We start from the raw sequence: 20,487 nt of genomic DNA, 5'->3' as shown, positions 1-20,487 counted from the left end.
TCTCTGATACAGTTGTTTGGATCGTTGATGATCGTATCGAATGGTCAAACTTAGTTTATTTGGCAGTGTCCAGAGTTAGAAGAATATCTCAACTGCGAAGGATTGTTTTGGATGAGTCAATGGCTGATGAAATTGATAATGAAAACAACAATGATATAATAAGAAAAAAATTAGATGGTTACAGAGCGACAAAAAATTAATCGAGAATTTGATCTAGACACTGAATTTATCATGACACTGAAGCAACAGCAGAATAATCATTGTGCAAGCTGTAATTGTATAATGTTGTGGCAGTACTTGAGTAATAATCCAAGACAATTCACCGTAGATAGAAAGGATAACAGCCGTGGTCATACACGCGAGAATGTGATGCTGACCTGTCTTGAATGTAATCGGCGTAGGGGTGCTGCCACCGTTGGCGCTAGTTAAGTGATCTGGTCGGTAATTGTGTGTCTTCGGGAATTACTTGTAGTTGTTCACGTGTAAACCCACGCTGAGGAGCAGTTGAATCCAGTTTGTAGATTGCTGGTCTGCCTGTGGATCTGGTTATACTAGATATTTTGTGTGTGGTGATGCTCCAATTAGGATCAGTCGCTCTTTTTTTTACCCTTTTCAAGTTCACCTGGTTCATATAAATATCTCACGGTGACATCGCCCAGTATTGGCTGTGCTGAAGAATCACGTCGTTGTACGGGTATATGCTTTTTGGTAATTGCGTTAATAGGTTTAATGTTGGTTGTTCTAGTTATTTCATTTTTTAATGCAGCTATCACACCTGGTAATCTTGCAACCCATTCACGAGATCTCTTGTCCTGAATGAATTCCTTCGCGTACTGATATCCAAATAACCGCTCAGCAAGAGTTCGATTAAATCGTTCAACAATTGCCTGATCACGGTGAATTGCAGTATGTCCTCGTCTGATGGTGACATTATGTCGCTTTATCAGCGACGATACTGGACCCTGAAATTCTTTGCCAGGATCAACCTGTAGCAGCTGTAGCCATCGTAGACCACCTTGATAAATTCGTTCAAAAGCAGAAGCAACCTCAGATGCTGTTTTAGTTGTCAACAGTTCTGCATCTTTGTATCTACTTGCAACATCAACTACAGTTAGCGTGTACTTGTATGTTATCTGACGTCTTTGGATTTTAACGGTATCATGAGGTAAAAATAAAATATCAGCCTGGTGAACTTCATTAGGAACACTGACATTGAAATGCGCAAAGTGAATTTGTTTAGGCTGTGGTTGGTAAATTTGCCATATTGTCTGTTTGGATAACCACTTTTTAGCAGTAACGCGTGTAACTTTTGCTGCTTCAGCGAGTTTACTAATTGCTGCTCTACCCCTCCAGTATCCTCTAGGGGAATAATAAATCGATTCCATTTATAATTAATTACCAGCACCTAGCGCTAATTTACCTTTCATTGCGGATCTAACCAACCAACTAGCTAACCTCTTCTTGAAAGATTTATCAGTGATGGAATTTAGCGCGTGAATTAATTTCACATCTGCGAGATGCCTATCTTGTAGAATTTTACTTTTATGAGCTACATCATGAGCATGACACGCTTTATCAATAGCGTTTATTGGTTCCTCGCCTGGTTTTGGTTGGTCTTGGTGGTCAAGTCTGATATCAAGTCGAGTTCCAGGCCCGCAGTAATTATATCCTGGGAGATGTTTTTCTCCTGGGTATTTAGCCCACGGAGTCCCGAGTACTTTTGTTAATTTTGCTGCGATGTCACCTCCGTGTTGCTTTCTTTTTTACTTGGCTTTATCTTTGGCTTTGGTTTATCACCTGATTTGGGAATAAATTTAAATTTCTTTGTACCGCATCGTTCACACTTGCCTGTAACCGCAGATCTGTTATTGCGTGTTGTAATGGTTGTTAGATCACTTGTTGGCGTGCGCGCCCTGCATTTCACACAATATAAATCCATATTTATTTTATATTATTCTAATGGAAATCACTGACTTTTCTGCTACAAGGAAACGAGAACCAGTTAAGCATCACGCAGCGCTACCAAATTCTGTTCGTATGATTATTATATGTCCATCTGGGAGTGGTAAAACAAAATTACTGTTGAATTTAGTAATGAAGTGGATGAAGTGGGACAAGTTGTATTTGGTAGTCCCGCCAGTTGATGATCAACGATGCTATGAAGTGTTAAAAGATTTTAATGAAAGTGCAAAATCGTTAAATGAGAGCGGAGATGGTGTTGTTGAATTTATAACTGACATTAATGAAGCGCCAAGTATTGATGATATTGATGGATTTATTAATAATTTAGTTGTTTACGATGAAGTAATGCTGGATAAACAATCAAATCCAGCTAGGATATTTTCCAGAGGTAGACACAAAAACACAGATGTGATTTATGTAACCCAGCGGTATACACAAATTCCTAAAGTGATCAGGGATAACTGTAATATTCTTACTGTCTTTAACGGAGTTGATACTCACAAGTTACGAAATATTCATCAGACCTGGTGTAGCGGTGATATGGATATAAATAAGTTTAGAAATTTATTTAGTCAGGCTCAGTTAACTCCACACGGATTTATCACGATAAATTTACATGATCCTCGAACACGATATCGAGTTGGTCTTGATAAAATTTTTGGATAATAACAGCAGGGAGGGCAATGACAACGAATTGGTTCATTTTTTGTAATCGAAGCGCCATTAATGGGATTTCAACCAGAAACCACATTTGGACTAACTCAGGAGGACCTCCCAAAGAGGCTTATCTCTCCGAGAGTTCCTCTTGAAACGTAGTCGACGTTATTTCTAGTTGAAACCCCTCCTTGTGGAGATCTTATTTCGGCATTTGGAACCTTCTAAAGTTTGTATGGTTCGCCCTCCCTGCTGCTGACTGTGTAACTGACGATCATTATAATCCACCAATTGGGAGGGGGGAAAGGCTAATGCGCACTATAACTAAAAGCATTGCAATAGTAATTGATCTTTTGAATTAAAATTAAGCAAGATAAGAATGCATAATTTCCTGTCATACGGGATATTCTAAAATTAGAGCACACAGAAATTTATCCGATGATGTCGTTTGAGGAATTCGTTTTCTACTGGCCAATACGAGAACATCTACGGACCGTTTTCTTTTATTTTTCTTCTTAAAATGCTGTCAGATTTACTGCCGTTCCCGTTTGGCCTCTATATCCTTTTTCTCATTATCTCCTTTAGCAAACATGGCTATCTTATTTTCTTTCTTTTTAAATCAAATATAGATAAACAGATTAAATACTTATATTTATATGTATGTTCTTTCAGTTAATGCTCTAACAGCTGCCTCGCTAAGCGCCCTGCATTAAGAGCTTAGTGCTAGGATTGGTCTACCTGGTGTCAGAATAATGTGACTGGGTGGGACATAATTCAACGTGTCTGCGACATGACACCCCCCCCCCCACTGCTAGACATCACTATAAACTGTCATACTACAGTCATCTTAGCGATATGACTGAAAAATCGTTAAAGCGACGTAAAGATCTCCCTCTCTCTCTCTCTCTCTCTCTCTCGCTGAGTGCAAAATTAACATAGAAAGTATAAAACTGCATCTAATAGCGGATGTAGGCGCAGGCTAAGCGATTTGGTTACCGCGCTCCACCACCACCCCCATCGCCACCCCCAATTCTTTCTTTTACGGCTGCACCCAATTTTTTGTCTCTACACTCTGCCCCAGATTATCTCCTTTAGAATCTTTGTAGTACAATAATGAAACACGTGTGTCCAGTTATACATTATTGTTATGTTACCTCAGGGACATTTAAAATAATCTTTGATCGGTTCAGGACGACGACACATCTGGTTAAAGTATTAAGAAGTGTCTAGTTATTTTTCTCAACTATGCACTATCAATTCCCGTTACCAACAAATAGCTATATGTAACGTGGTGAAATCTACCGCTCAGTCAGTACCAATCAATGTATCTATTTAACTGAAAATTAAAAACTGATTATTTTTTTTTTAAAAATGAATCGAAGGGGCTATCATCTGAGTTTTCGATGCCAAATATCAAAATAAAGGCAATAGCTTGACTAACATTTAAAAAAAATACAATTTAAAAATATTTTCAATTATCAATTGGTTCTTTAATGGGCTTAAATTGATAGCTTTTAACCTCATAGAAACTAAACCTAATTGACACAGGGTATCTTTTTCACATTAATTCAGTTATCAGTGGTCAAATCTTGTTGATTTTACTTTCTTAAATATTCTGTCTGAGGCTGCGTTGTGTGTAAATATAGATATTTAATATGTATCTCTCAATTTGTTGTTATTTGCATTAATTATTGGACAGGTCAGAACACGTTATAGTATTATATTCGTTCAGACGCCGAATTCGTCTGTGGGCAACATGTTGGCATCATAATGTGGGGGAGGGGGGGGCGGTGCGGGGTGTGGCTGCGTGTGTATGTGCGTCCATGCGCAAGTGTGTGTGTAAATAGAGGACATTCACGAGATTACACTCCAACATACTGAGGACACGCATCCATCTGAGGACGTACTCGGTTGGAAAAAGGGTAAAATCTTACTTCTAGAAACATTTGGCCCAGAACAATGTAAAAGCGTAATTTGTAGGAAGGTCCCCGTTTCCTCCAAACCTGGTGATAAGCGGCTCCGAAACTATGTCCTTTATAGTCCAATGGAAACTTGTAAAGAGATCTGTGTAATTAGATTAGAGGTTTGTAATCATTATTATCTATCCTTTGATCTAAATACCAACTAAAGCCAAGTTAGAAGAAGAACAGCATGGTGGGTGTCTTTTTAAAATTTTGCACACGTGTGTCATAATGATGGGAAACTTAAGATAATATAATGAATTACATGTTCAATACAAACAATCAAATCCACAACACGTCATATGAAAAAGTACATCAAACACGAGAAGGTACTGGCAAGTTTTCTCACGTACACACGTTAACCGAGCCTAAGACTCGAACCCACGCAGACAGAGGTAAGATGGCAGTGATCTGTAACAGTGAGCGCTTTAATCACTCGGCCACTCGGGACCCCAGAACAGTTGTGTAAATCATCGTAGATCCTGGTATAGTGACATCGAATTACAACTAACGGAATGTGGAGGTTAGTACATATACATGTGATAGATAGATAGATAGATAGATAGATAGATAGAGAGAGAGAGAGAGAGAGAGAGAGAGAGAGAGAGATAGACAGACAGAGAGACAGTTGGATGGATGCATGGATGTATGCATGCATGAACTGACGGACGAACAGACAGACAGATAGATAGGTAGGTAGACAGACAGACAGACAGACAGACAGATAGATAGATAGATAGATAGATAGATAGATAGATAAAACATTTGTCATAAAGATAATCAATCCCACATGAGACATTCCCTTGCAGCAATACATGTATTTCATCATCGCAATCGCAAGATTTGTGACAGTATGTACAACAAATCATGCACTGATGCATGCATTCAATGTGCTTTTACACGTATATGCCTGCTTGTCTTGATGATTAGATGTCCTTGATTTACGAACCATGCATTATTAGTTCTAATGTGGCGAAAGTCTTATTAAAACAATACACAATATATAAACACACCAAACACCAAACTGTCTACAAGCACAGTGTCAATCAAGTGTTGTTACACGGTCTTTGCCTTCCAAATTTAAACTGGTTTTAGTGATAGCCAAAACTCACCGAATGTTCTATGGGACCAGTCTATATACTGTAAATGTATTAGACATTCCGGCTCATGTAGTCTTTTTAAAGTAAGTTTTACACAGAATGCTACCTCCAGATCAGAAAAGTGTTCAAAACTTTCTTCGCATTCCAGGACAATAGCAATATACAATATAAATTTACAAGGTACTTGTCATTGTCAAATATAAACCATTGATATAGTAGACAGGAAAGCTTGAGTGAGATGACAAGACCCGGGCAATATCTTTCTCAAGGTTAGCCATTTAACATCCAGTAAACATACAAAAAAACACTCAACAAACTAGAAAAGAAGTTAACTCCCAAAAATCATGCATTGACTTGTATGCTTAATATATTAACATTTGCTTATGAGTAACTAAAAAAATTAGTTCTTTTATTTTTGAATCTGAAATATTTTATAAAAGTTGACTTTCACATTATCCTACTTGGCCATTACGTTGCCATACCTGACACGTGTCAAACATGCGATTAAAGGTTTATACATATAATTATGTTTGTAATATTTAGACATAATTTTGTGACAAATACAGCTATTTTGTAAGGGGAAAACAATTTGAATTATGTTATCATGGAAACTGAAAAAATGCTGTTAATATCATTGAAATCGTAACAAGAATACACAGGAAATATTGTACAGTTCTTACTGAGAGAAACTATTGACGTAGCGATACAGTGTGAAAGTTCCGTGACACCCACAACCAGAAAAAATTACAGCGTTAAATCAGTATACCGCACACCTATACAAACCCTATGGATGATATTTGTATATGCAGCAAGAAACAGCTTTCCAAAATCGGCCCTATTTTTAAAATGACTTGCTTATTAAAATGTTATTTACACCTACGTACTGGACATGGATTTACTGAGATCACCTGAAACTCGAATCTTTAACGTTATACTTTTGGACTGAAAATAGCCACATAGGTACATGTACTTGTTTCTTTTTTAACGCAATGTATCTTGATCAAGTTGTACATGAACAACAAAGCCTAGAAAATTAAATGTATCTTAAAATGCAAGCCAATAAATTAAGTATTATTATACTTTATATTTGCATATATAGTTTAGGTTTGCTTTTGCTTTGACTTTGTAAATATATTGTTTAAAATGTGTTCAAAATTTAATAACATTTTCTCATTTTTTCTTAATTTTCATATTTTCTTGACATAATTTTAATATTAATCTGCAAAGCAAAAGTAGAAACATCAGAATTTAAATGTGAAAATTGGATCTAGAACGGAAGAATGTATTCCAGGTTGGTAATTCCAATATTTTCAATAAGTCATAAACAAGTGAAAAGAAAACTTTATTTCGAAATATAACAGCGTGAAATTGCTCATTTTACATAAGTGATTGTTCGTTATTCTCCTTTTATATAGTTTCCAACTTTAAAAATGCAGATAAATAGAACATATGATAATATAATACTGCTCATTTCAGTTTTAACATCTCCATGCTGGTCATGACGGAATTGAAAAAAGTCGTCATATTTACGCACTGACGAGACAGAGCAATAATCCTAATATAAAGTTTCAAAAGGTGCAATAGACATGATGTTAGCTGTCTGTATTTTATGCGGCCTACTAGCGTTGAGTCGATGAAATAAGTATTAAATTGATACACGAATCTTATGACAGGGCTATATGAACTTGTCTCTTTTGTAACTAAAGTGTATTTCGACAAAAGATTACAATTATATGTGCAATTGTATGAACAATAGCTGAGAATGCTATACGACTGCATATTTCAATTGTCATTCTGAGACGGTATGAAACAAACATTAGTCCGATAGTCAGGGCTATATTATTATCACTCTATGGTCTTAGAACAATTGATAGGAAATAGAAGCAACAAACCCTGTAAAATTCAACAAATAACTTATTTCCATATAATACAAAGTGAAAAATGTAAAAATAGAACTTACGGTATTGCGAATTAAATCCCCAAATAATCTCAGAATTACAGACAGAGATTCTAATGATTAAAGCTTTGAATAAACTTTAAAGGAAATCTAAATTAAATCCAACGCTGAAAGTGTTGATATTCCTGTGGTGGCCCATGTAGTGGTAATCTCCCAATATCGCTTTAATTTCACGTCTCTGTGTCCAAGAATGTTGTTTGGAGCACTTTGTAGTTCCAAAAAAGAATCAATTAAGTTAAATAATTTGAATAAATTAATTCTAGCCCAAATGAATTACTTGACGCACTAAGAATATAATTGATCCTGCTAGGATTATATGCCACGAATAAATATTTATTTTTTACAGTCCTCTATCTAACCTCAGGACACAATTAGCATTTTCTTTAAAAAAAAAAAAGAACTAATACCTACTTGAAAATTTCATTCTGGAAGGTTGCACATGTTTTCAAAATAATAAAATCTGAGTTATAATTAGAAGTCTATTACTAAAATTATAACTAGTATTAGTAAATAACAGGTAGGCCCGGCAATTCATGTGGAATTTCCGAAGTTCTAGACACAGCTTTTGATAAACAGGTTCTTTACAAAAACAAACTCAATGATTCAGGTCAGGTATTTGAACTTGATTTTGGATAAGGTCAAGTCCAAAACAAAATGATAGATTATCAGGTGCATATAAGGAAATAAAACTCAAACTAACTAACAAACAGTGTTAATTGTACGCTGATGACACCCAAATATACAAATCTAGCCACCAAACTGAAGTTGATGCTACCATCCAAGGTGTAGAGAGGTGCATTTCTGATGTGATATCATGGATGACATGTAACAAGCTGCAGATAAATGATGATAAAACTGAGGCCATTCTGATCACAACACAAAGACTTTCTTATTCACATCCTTTACCTCAAACAATACATATCAGAAACACCAACATTAAATTCACACAATCAGTACGAAACCTATGTGCTACTCTGGACAGTACTCTCACATTGCACCAACATGTCATGAACATATGCAAGGCTGCATATCTTGAGCTGAGACGCATCAGCTCCATTCGCAAATATCTTTCAGTTGATGCCACTAAAACACTTGTGTGTTCATTAGTACTTTCAAGACTGGACTATTGTAACTCAATTATGTCTGGTTCATCTCAATATCTACTCCAAAAACTTCAAAAAGTTCAAAACACAGCTGCTCGGATCATACTTAGATTACCACGATCAGGGCACACCTCCCCGCTGCTTTGTACCCTACACTGGCTATCCATTCGATCCAGAATCAAACACAAAATTTGTTCATTGTGCTACGTTTCACTGTCGGACTCTAGTCCAACATACCTATCTGACCTCACCCATGTGTATAGACCAGCAAGATACTTACGCTCCTCACAATCGTATACTCATTATTCCCACTATGAAAACAAAGCCATATGGACTTGGTTCTTTTGCATACCAGGGCCCAGCAACGTGGAATGAATTGTCCACTGAATTTAGACACAAAGACACAGTGATCACATTCAAGAGTACTCACAAACCTCACTTATTTCGACTGCAAGAATAAACTTAAAGACCTAATATTGTTTCCTACCTTAAATATTCTCAGCATTTTTTTTTTTTCTTCTATGATTTCTAATTTCATGGTGTTTGTGTTTGTAATCATATCATTATATGTTTTTTATCTTATAGGTGATGTTTAATGTTGTAAAGCGCTTAGAGCTTCTAAAGATTAGGCGCAATACAAAGTCCTCAGTATTATTATTATTTTTATTATTATTATTATCGAAATACACAAAACAGTTGTGACAGGACATAAAACACATAAAACAATAAATAATAGTCCTATATGTGATATCAAAGCCAAAACAAAACAACAATGAGCTGATGAAAATCAAAAGATATAGTTTCTTGTTGGTTTTTTTTTCTTCTTGAGATAATTTCATAAACTATTATTAATGTCCACCCTTGAAGCCAGATTTTACCAGGCAAAATTATGGGGCCCCGAGAGACCGAGTGATCTAAAGCGTTCTCCGTTACGGATCACTGCCATCTCACCTCTGTCTGCTTGGGTTCGAGTCTCGGATTCGGCCAACGTGGGTATGTGAGAAAGCTTGCCAGTAGCTTATCGAGGGTCGGTGGTTCTTCCCGGGGAGTTCCTCTGTTCTTCCTCCACCATTAATACTGGCCGCCATGTATAGCCTATCGTGTGCTGAAAAATAAACCATACAACAACAACAACAACCAGGCAGAATTCACAGACTGTCAGTACTTATGGAATGACAATAGTCACTGATGCAAACATAGATTATGCATCGATTACTGTCTTGACTAGCCACTGCATCTGAGCTGCTTGTTGTCCACTCTTCTAATACCAATGCATTTATTTATGAGTTTAACGCAAATAATTATGTTAGCAAAACATAAGATTTGGGTCACAGTGATCATTGGTTGTAAGTTTAGTACATACAACGATGCATCGAGTCATCAAGCTCCATAACTACAAGCTGAACAAACAGTCAATAGGAAATTGTCTTTAAAGAAAAACAATCTCAGCAACGTTACAGAAGCTTGAAATATAATCTAGAAAAATCTCTTATTGTACTGAGGACGAATCATTATCAAAACGCTTCCTTATAAGTTTCTTAAATCTTGGTACCACGTTTGCATCTAGCAAGCTGAAATGCACCTGGTCATAAGATATGCGCAGCAACATAACTAAATGAAATTTAAAATATAGGTTCCGTATCTCCCATATGCTGTAAGGGTGTGATACAAATCGGCACATTGAAACCAATCAAATGAATGTATACCATGATAAGCTAAACCTGTATCGACAATTTTGTTCTGACCGGGTTGCGAAATGTTGCAAACATTCAATTTATATTCTTATCCAGCTGACACACGAGGTTTCTGTTAGGATGTTGTAAGTTTGTGATTTGGTTAGATGTGAAACTATTGTAAACTCAACGTTGCTAAAACATTCCAAACAAAATATCTTAATTGTTTACTAATTCAAAAGAATGCAAATATTATAAATAACACTGACATGCAAATGGTATACCAGTTTACATAATAATAGTATTACAAAAGTTAACTCTGACATCCACCATAATATATATATATATATATATATATATATATATATATATATATATATATATATATATATATATATATATATATATATATATTACCAAATCTCTCACACAATCCGTGGCCGAGTGGTCTAAAGCGCTCTCCGTTACGGATCACTGCCATCTCACCCACCTCTGTCTGCGTGTGTTTGAGTCTAGGATTCGGCCAATGTGGGTATGTGAGAAAGCTTGCCAGTAGCTGCTCGTGGGTCGGTGGTTCTTCCCAGGGTTTTCACGGGTTCTTCCTCCACCATTAATACTGGCCGCCATGCATAGCCTATCGTGTGCTGAAAAATGGTGTTAAGCCCCATAACAACAACATCAACTCTCACACAACCAACACCTCCGTATAGTACATCTTTCTCTTTTTGTTTGTTCCATGCCATTCCGATTTCTTTAAAATATTGATTGACAATGACATCATGCTTGACTAATAAAAAGTAAATCGCAGACACCTTCACAATACCCACCAGATAGAATTGCTAAAATTAATATTTGGATTCAACATTGAAATGCAAACGTTTGCTCTTTACAGTTGACGTCCAATAAGGTTTTAACGTAAACTTATCTGTATCAATGTCTTTACCTGGTTTTAATAGATGTCACGAAAATAGTATTTTGTTCACACGATGCTCGAAATGTCAATTACGCCTAATTGACCGCGGTTCGAACCCCAGCCGAGTCATACCATAGATTTACAAAAATGGTACTAGCAGCTGCCTCGCTTGGCGCTCAGAATTAAGAAGTTAGTGTTAGGACTGATCGGCCTGGTGACAGGATAATACGAAGGCTGGGACATAATCCTACGTGTCTGCGGCATGATTTCCCAGTGCTAGATGTCACTATAAACAGCAACACTGCAGACATAGTATCGATATAACTAGAGACTTTTTGAAACCACGTTAAAGATCCAAATCACACACACACACACACACACACACACACACACACACACACACACACATTACGCCTAATCTTTATAAACGTTTTTTTAAGCAGTTGTCACAAACCGCTGTCTGCTCCGACATTGGTAGAACAACTTCTTAAATGTGAGTCATTGTGAGTTGAAGATTTCTTTTTTTTTTTCCTGTTCTCAGGATTGATCATTTCAGGGATGGTACCATCGTACCCATATTTATTCACATTGGTTGTGTAAGCAGCTACAGCAAAATCAGCAGTGCATTCTAGGTAATGTGCATACTGCAACGCACCGTCGTCCTGTTGCAGCTGAAAATAGATCTGGATGCCAGCCTTTATATTTTGTATAGCCTGAACCAGACGTTTCATTCTATATCATCGAAGTCGCAATATATTTATTGAAATTTAACTTGAATCTAATGGATCCATCTTGGCACCTTTGCATAACTGTCCATCGACCATTTTTAATGACGCAGTACTCATCAAAGAAACTGTGATCATTTGGTGAAATGTTTTATATTTCTTCATTCTTATTTACACATGCTGTCGGTAACAACACGAATAATCAACATAGGTATTTCATTTCCCTTTATAATTCCATGAATTATCACGTATCTCGTTGATTCAGTTAAGTGAGCAAATGTATTTATAAATAAAGATCCTAAATGTAATAGTTTTATACCAGTTAACTAAGCTTTTATACAAAGACCATGCTAAGATTAATTTAACTTGCTTGGTATACTGATAGATAATGTGAAAGTTATAAAGTCTTCTCACTCCACTCCCACCCTATAACAAAGTTAATGTGTATCATTTTGTTTCATGTATCTGTAACTTGTTTGATTTTGTAAGGACAAAAACCTGATTTCACTAACCGTATTCCTATAAATAAAGCATAATTCAACACCTATTCGACTAGACTTGATTGATTAAAATGATAAACCATTTTTGTATATGATGCAGAAACACAAAAAATACATCTAAGCAATGATTGAAACTTGACTTCAATGACAATAGATTTCCCGTAACTATTGTATAACAAAGTTTAGAGTCATTTTTCATCAAAAAATCCTTTTCAATCTATTCCTGTTTAAATGCATGACATAACGTATCACTGATCGATTCAAAACCTGTTCCCAGCATTAGTTTTACAGTGGGGAAAAAAAGTCCAATATCTCTTGGATTAGTCAAAACCTGCTTGAAACGACTGTAATTACTGGACTGAGTAGATTATAAACCTGATATAACAGCCTTTGTTGCAAAATGCTCAATCACTGATACGCATTATAAAATTCGCAAGATGCACTTCAAGAGTGTAAATCTTATTTGATCATCCCTGTTTTTATAAATGTATTTAGTTCAACAATAGAGCCTAGTTCTATCAGTAAATCCATACAATGTAAAGACATTGGATGCTCTGGTAAAAAAAACAATACAAAATCAACAATAATCTTTGACAATATTATTGCTTTTAATAAAAGCCGTAAATCCACCGGTTCTGCCAAATGAAATGTGCAGTTCTAGCATTTAGACACCTGCATTAGTGACAGACTCACCTCTTAGCAGTTTGTTATATCAATTAAGAAATCGGGGACAGGTGTGATCTGTATGAATTAAAATATATGACCACACATTCCCTACCACATCAAGACCAATACAGTCAAATATTTTACATAGTAATTCAGCATACAACTTAGGCTCAAAATATAAATGAGGAATCTCTGGTCCTATGACGGCCATACTGAATATGCGATCGGTACCATTTTATGTCAGGACCAACTAAACGTCTTAATAAGTCTTGTAGTAAATGCCGTTGTTCATATTACCATCGGTAAAGGAGTAGCCCCGATAATAATATTTATGCTTGGTTGCTGTGGCGGCGATATTGGATGTCTCAGCGACTCCGTATTTTTTTAGGACCAGCTAGATATCATAAAATTTCTTTTGGTGGAAACTCCAATCTAATATGACTTTCCGTGCGGTAGGAGTAGCTTAACAAAATTTTCTAAATAGCCGTTATGGCTGTCATTTTCGAAGTTCTGATAGTACCTTTTTCATTTTGGACCAATTATACACCTCATGATGAATCTGTGTGTAAAGTTTCATGGGAAAGATTCGGGTAACGTAGGAGCAGTATCAATAAAAAACTTGAGCTTACGAACGGTCGGACGATAGGCCATACATTAAGTCCTTCACAGCAACATGAAACCGAAAGGGTCTGAATGTAATTTAATATTGTTCCATACTCCAATCCGATCAATAACCTTAACATGACGATAAACCTGTCTACATTGGCACTGTTACATTTATAATAACTAATATGCCAGAATGTACCTTTACGTACACTGGCAGCGTGATTAATAAGTTACTTCATAATAAATCATCTAACCTTAAGGTTGTTTACAAGTTACCCAATATATACACAGTTTCACTAGATTCCAACCAATAGCTAAGTGAGCACTACTATCGTCTTTAAAAACATGCGTGTATATACGCATATATATATGGCGCATGCATGTAAATACGTATATAAGGTGCATGCATGTTGTTATATATATATATATATATATATATATATATATATATATATATATATATATATATATATATATATATATATATATATTTAATTTATAGTGGATGCCAGACCTTTATTCACGGCTGAAGGTATAGTTTTGACCTACCTATTGTCATTTTATAAGATATTGACTTGCTTTTGAGTTCATGACTTAGCCCTGTATAGGACATTTGAATGTACTGAAATCGACCTTTTAACACTATTTTGGAATGTTTCCTATAGAAATGACCCACATCTACGGAATTATGTTGTGTCATAAGCCAGGTGACAGTATGCATATAAACAGCGGTTGTAAACAATGTCTTCATCCCTATTTGAAGATCAGTCTGTGGAATCATTTTTAGTTCTGTTCAGATATAGTTTGAGAGGAATTATTTCTAAACGTGTACACTATGCAATAAGCGAATAGATTCAAAACTCAGTCTTTTTTAGGCACATTAGGCCTACAGCTAAGAGTTATTTATTTGCAAGCCACTGATCGATCTGCACACTGCTAACTTTGAAAATAAGTATCCATACCGTTTTCCAAGCTCACAATTAACTCGGCTTGCACGTTTAATTGCAAATGAAGGAAAGAGCAATTCTACTCGTGCAGAAGGCTTAACTAACATTTTAATTTTTTTGGATTTTTTGTCAACTTTGAAAGTGGCGATATACATTGAAAGTTTACTTGAGAAAAAGACAAGGACATATCTTGGGATATTTCACTTGCAATCGGTTAACAAGAGAGTGAGTTAACGGAGTACATTTTCATCAACGCATAATATTATATCCTTTGTTCCAACCGCCATGGGAAACGGGATTTGTTTAGAAATGTAATTAATTTTGCATATGAAAGCAATTCAAACTTATTTAGCGAGTTCATCAGATATGATAATTTCCATAACCGTGCAAATATCCTTACAAAAGGTAATTGCTTATCTCGCAGCTTATTTGAGCAAGGGAACGCTTTCTACGGATTGCAAAACAAATTAGAAATATTACTTGACAATTATAGAATATGCAACGGAGTTTAACGATATAGATTCTCGTGTTTAATTTTGGATTAAAGTAAGTAAGATGCACGAGTCTCCCTGGAATCCTTTCATATACTTTGTTGAACACATTATACTTGATACAACGGAATTAAATCTTCATTGCTAGAATAGTAACATGTTTTGTGTGACCGTAATATTGCCTGTGAATAGAGTATATATCGAGTTTAAAATGTTGGGCGCGATGACTCAGTCTCAAGAGCCTCAAAGTAGGATTTTGATAACGCTGTTAGATTCTCTCAGATCAGGCTGGGTCCCCTGCCTCTATGTGTCTTTTTCAAGGCTCACATTTCCGGGACAATGTGTTAAAAGTGCCGTTTGAACCAACGGAAACAGATCAAAATATATTTAAAATAATGTGACATGATTCATATTCTAAGACAACTGAAGTAAAACCATTTTAGGATCGTTGCGACATTGCTTCATACCCCTACATACACGAATATATTTATATTGCGAATTGGCAAAATACCCGATGAACCACATGCACTATCATTTATTGAAATGTTATCGATTTTTAAACATTTACAGGCAGTAAAATAGACAGACCCTTTTACACGTGTACACTTTGGAGATTTAGAAATTTCAGTCAGCAAACATAACCTATCACTATTTAAAAATATTTTCAGATTAAAATTGTAAACTTTACTAAGCAACACATGTTTTGAAAATTAAATAATTTTCTCTTAAAGACACACACACACACACACACACACACACACATATATATATATATATATATATATATATATATATATATATATATATATATATATATATATATATATATATATATATATATATTCAGTTCGATTAATTATAATATTCCAAAACAATGGTGATACATCAATATATTTGGTGCAAATACATACAGAAGTACGGATACCCCTCTCTTTGTCTCCACTCCAATAACCACGCGCACACACATATATACCATTAAATTAATAGCAATAAAGCACTTTTTGGAAAATTATAAATCAGCTACAGAGTTAAAATGTAAAAACAATGGAGGACTTAGAACTTAACTATACTTCATTTACAAGATTCGATCTAACAATTTATATACCAGATTAGATATTAGATCTCGCAATAGGCGTACAATAGACATACCAGATTGTATAGTAGGTCTAACAATAGACATACCAGATTGTATAGTAGGTCTAACAATAGACATACCAGATTGTATAGTAGGTCTAACAACAGACATACCAGATTGTATAGTAGGTCTAACAATAGATATATCATAACAGATATTAGGTCTAACAATAGGTATACCAGATTGGAAAGTAGGTCTAACAATAGGTATACCAGATTGGAATGTAGGTCCAACAATAGGTATACCAGATTGGAAAGTAGGTCTAACAATAGGTATACCAGATTGGAAAGTAGGTCTAACAATAGGTATACCAGATTGGAATGTAGGTCTAACAATAGACATACCATATTAGATATTAGGTCTAACAATAGGTATACCAGATTGGAAAGTAGGTCTAACAATAGGTATACCAGATTGGAAAGTAGGTCTAACAATAGGTATACCAGATTGGAATGTAGGTCTAACAATGGACATACCATATTAGATATTAGGTCTAACAATAGGTATACCAGATTGGAAAGTAGGTCTAACAATAGGTATACCAGATTGTATAGTAGGTCTAACAATAGGTATACCAGATTGTATAGTAGGTCTAACAATAGACATACCATATTAGATATTAGGTCTAACAATAGGTATACCAGATTGGAAAGTAGGTCCAACAATAGGTATACCAGATTGGAATGTAGGTCTAACAATAGGTATACCAGATTGGAAAGTAGGTCTAACAATAGGTATACCAGATTGGAAAGTAGGTCTAACAATAGGTATACCAGATTGTATAGTAGGTCTAACAATAGATATACCATATTAGATATTAGGTTTAACAGTAGGTATACCAGATTAGGAAAGATGATCCAACAATAGGTATACCAGATTGGAATGTAGGTCTAACAATAGGTATACCAGATTGGAAAGTAGGTCTAACAATAGGTATACCAGATTGGAAAGTAGCTCTAATAATAGGTATACCAGATTGTATAGTAGGTCTAGCAATAAGTATACCAGATTGTATAGTAGGTCTAACAATAGATATACCATATTAGATATTAGGTCTAACAATAGGTATACCAGATTGGAAAGTAGGTCTAACAATAGGTATACCAGATTGTATAGTAGGTCTAACAATAGATATACCATATTATATATTAGGTCTTACAATATACATACCAGATTAGACACAAATATATGTCTCAGATAATTAATAATTAATTAACTAATAATTAAGAGCGGATGAAAAAGAAAAGGTGAACGAAATAATTGGTTAAATACTTTGGACTTGCATGATAAATTGGATAGACATGATTATTCCGAGTGTACATGGGAATATAATTAAATAGCAGTTCTTTCACGTGTTTTTACCGACACTTCATGACTTGTGCTATTTTGCGGATCATTCAATTTGTATGTATTGCAAATTTGGAGACACGTCTTATTTCTATATTGCCGTCTTATTTCAGCAAGATAGTGACATTGAAAAACATAACTAAATTCATTTATTTGAAACTTATGATTCCATGTACCTAACTTTGTTCAAATTATTTTCTATTTTTGTGGCATACACGGTTGCAAAATGTATAGATTTTTCAATTATCCGATTCTTTTAGAGAAATACAATACAGTACAAGTTTGTATATAAATATTCTTCAGCCAACTATCAGAGAGTAATTACTCAAATAACCGTTAAGTGTAATTACTCAAATAACTGTTAAGTATACCGTCCAACATAACAGACGGGAATTACTCAAATAACCATAAAATATGCAGTTGTAAATCCCGCATTACGGAGGGGAAAAACTGAAGTAGCCATACATTATTCAGTCCTAAATAGCCCATGTTTAAACTGTAAACCTAACGATATAATCATTATTTAATGCGATACAGACAATGCTTGCTAAAAAAGCAACCCTAAATACAAAAACCAATCAAGTATTTCCCATTGATGTGTTTCTGAATAAAAAACTGAAACATGACTGCCTTGATGCCAAATAATACCATTTATGTTTCTTTCTTCAATATTTACCTTTAGTCTCCATTTCTTGCGGTAAATGCAAACTACTGATAATAGGATTGTTAGGTAATTATATATCAATAACCATTAATAATACATTTTGCAATGCTTATTATGCAGACGACAATATCATCATCATAATAAATTCTCTCTCAAAGCATATGACGTACGCGCTAGTTACAGTCACGCCCCAACCGCACAAAACAGCACACACATATGCATGCATTATATATGGTGCGTTATCTGGTATCCTTGTCTTATTTAACTGCAATTATGAACTGGAGGAGGTAAATATAAAAATAAACTCGGGGAGAGTTATATTCTGAGCACCATTAAATAATTCAAATGCGTAACTTAATGTGTGTGTGTGTGTGTGTGTGTGTGTGTGTGTGTGTGTGTGTGTGATTTGGACTTTTAACGTAGCTTTAACAATTCTTCAGTCATATCGCTACGATTTCTGCAGTGTAGTTTATAATGACGTCTAGAAATGGGACATCATGATGCAAACATGTGACGTCATGACCCACCCAGTCACATTATCCTGACATCAGGCCAACCAGTCCTAACCTCTTAATGTTTCTTGTTGGGGAGTGGGTGGCTGGGGAGAGACGTTATGCGATGCTGAAAATGTGTTCCGAAAACTGTTATTTTAAAGAATGATGTTTGACCTGACCTGTGGTTGGCGTTGGGGGAAGCGAGGGGTGCGACTGGGGTAAGGGGTTTCTGCGTCGTTAGATCTGCGTGATGTTTTCTGCAAAACGAGGCATTCTCATGTTGAATGATTATATCAATAGATTTGTCTCTTAACATACTAATGGACACTTCTATTCCACTTAGGTCGTTGATCAACTTCGTTTGTCGGGACATAGACATAACATCGCTGCAAATATGAAACCTAATATTAATAATTTGCAACATGCATAGGTATCACAAAGAATTACTTACAATTATACCTATATATACTTATGTATGATGCTATCTCTTTTTATATGCATAACATCTTCCTAATTAACTCTATCCCGTCTGTAAGCCAGTCCTTGTCTTATTACAACTTAAGCTGAATTCACAAAATCAGTATTGTTTTATTTTTACTTACATGGTATTATATTTCCATATTTACTGTATTACATAGATCCTATGAGTGATGTCATCATGATATTTACAAGGAAAGCTCATGGTGTATAACGGCAATACAAGCAATCTTATCCTACTCGCCACCTACCCTTACTCCCCTACCCACCTAGTCGCACATACACGCAAATGTACTACCAACTAACTATCCTCTCTCTCTCTCTCTCTCTCTCTCTCTCTCTCTCCACGCGCAATCTGTACATATCGCCATTGTTTTATCAAATAACTCACTCATTTATCAATTCGCGCGTGTTTATGTAGCTGTACAACCCGCTTTTTTATCACAGAGGTCCAGTCATTATCATATTTAACTGCCATGAAAACGAAACATGCAAGAATATTTCATTTACGGGCAAGTGTTCTACTTTACTTTTTAATAGTGTATTATTATTCGATTTAATAAATCAAATAAAGGCTCATACTCACCATGTTCCAACAAGTATTGTATCCTACATCCAAAGTTGTGTAATACTTGGAAGTCTTAAGTTAGCTCTCTATTCCAGTCCCGAGCAGTCACGTGACGTTAAAACAATACTTGTCTTACTGGGGTAAAAACCAGAACACTGTTTTTCTTCATACCTCGTGATCAGCCTTTTTCAAATGCTCTTAACTGTTCAATGTGTTATTTCCAAGTAGTAACACATGGATACACAAAAGAAACGAAAGTACAATAATAAACAAAAGGGTCCACCAGGTAGGCCTGATATCGTACAGTTAACATGTTTTAGTCTTAACGGCAAATGTTGTAGCTACAAGGTAATGATTTGGTCGCATTTACCAAAATTATTGATCTATTCAATGAAAACTTCCTTCGCCACCCCAGCCCCACCGCTCAGAACGTGGCATTCCGAAGTTATTCTTAAAAGGCAATATGCAGTTGCGTCGCTAGGGGGGTGCAGACCGCACTGGGTGACACCATCTCAGAGGGGTGACACCAAAATGAAAAATTGCA

At 35.5% G+C, this 20,487-nt stretch overlaps 1 protein-coding gene across 2 annotated transcripts in view; it reads right to left on the bottom strand.

Moving 5' to 3' along the window:
* The window catches only part of LOC149778352 (heat shock 70 kDa protein 12A-like), a 45,911-nt gene extending 25,637 nt beyond the window's left edge, over positions 1–20,274 (bottom strand). The window contains exons 1-2 of one of the 2 annotated variants that reach the window (XM_089939175.1): positions 19,962–20,274; positions 4,551–4,680 (exon numbers count right to left, since the gene is read on the bottom strand). In XM_089939175.1, coding sequence (XP_089795301.1) covers positions 4,551–4,562 — 12 coding nt within the window. In that variant the 5' untranslated portion in view covers positions 4,563–4,680; positions 19,962–20,274. The remainder of the gene's footprint in view (positions 1–4,550; positions 4,681–19,961) is intronic. The other variant, XM_089939176.1, reaches the window with a different exon arrangement.
* Positions 20,275–20,487: the final 213 nt, after the last annotated feature.

This window comes from Sinohyriopsis cumingii, chromosome 17, assembly GCF_028554795.1.
Source record: "Sinohyriopsis cumingii isolate HCF-2022 chromosome 17, ASM2855479v2, whole genome shotgun sequence".
In the NCBI taxonomy this organism is placed as follows: domain Eukaryota; kingdom Metazoa; phylum Mollusca; class Bivalvia; order Unionida; family Unionidae; genus Sinohyriopsis; species Sinohyriopsis cumingii.
The sequence above is the reverse complement of the archived record's forward strand: the minus strand, read 5'-3'. Positions and strand labels throughout refer to the sequence as shown.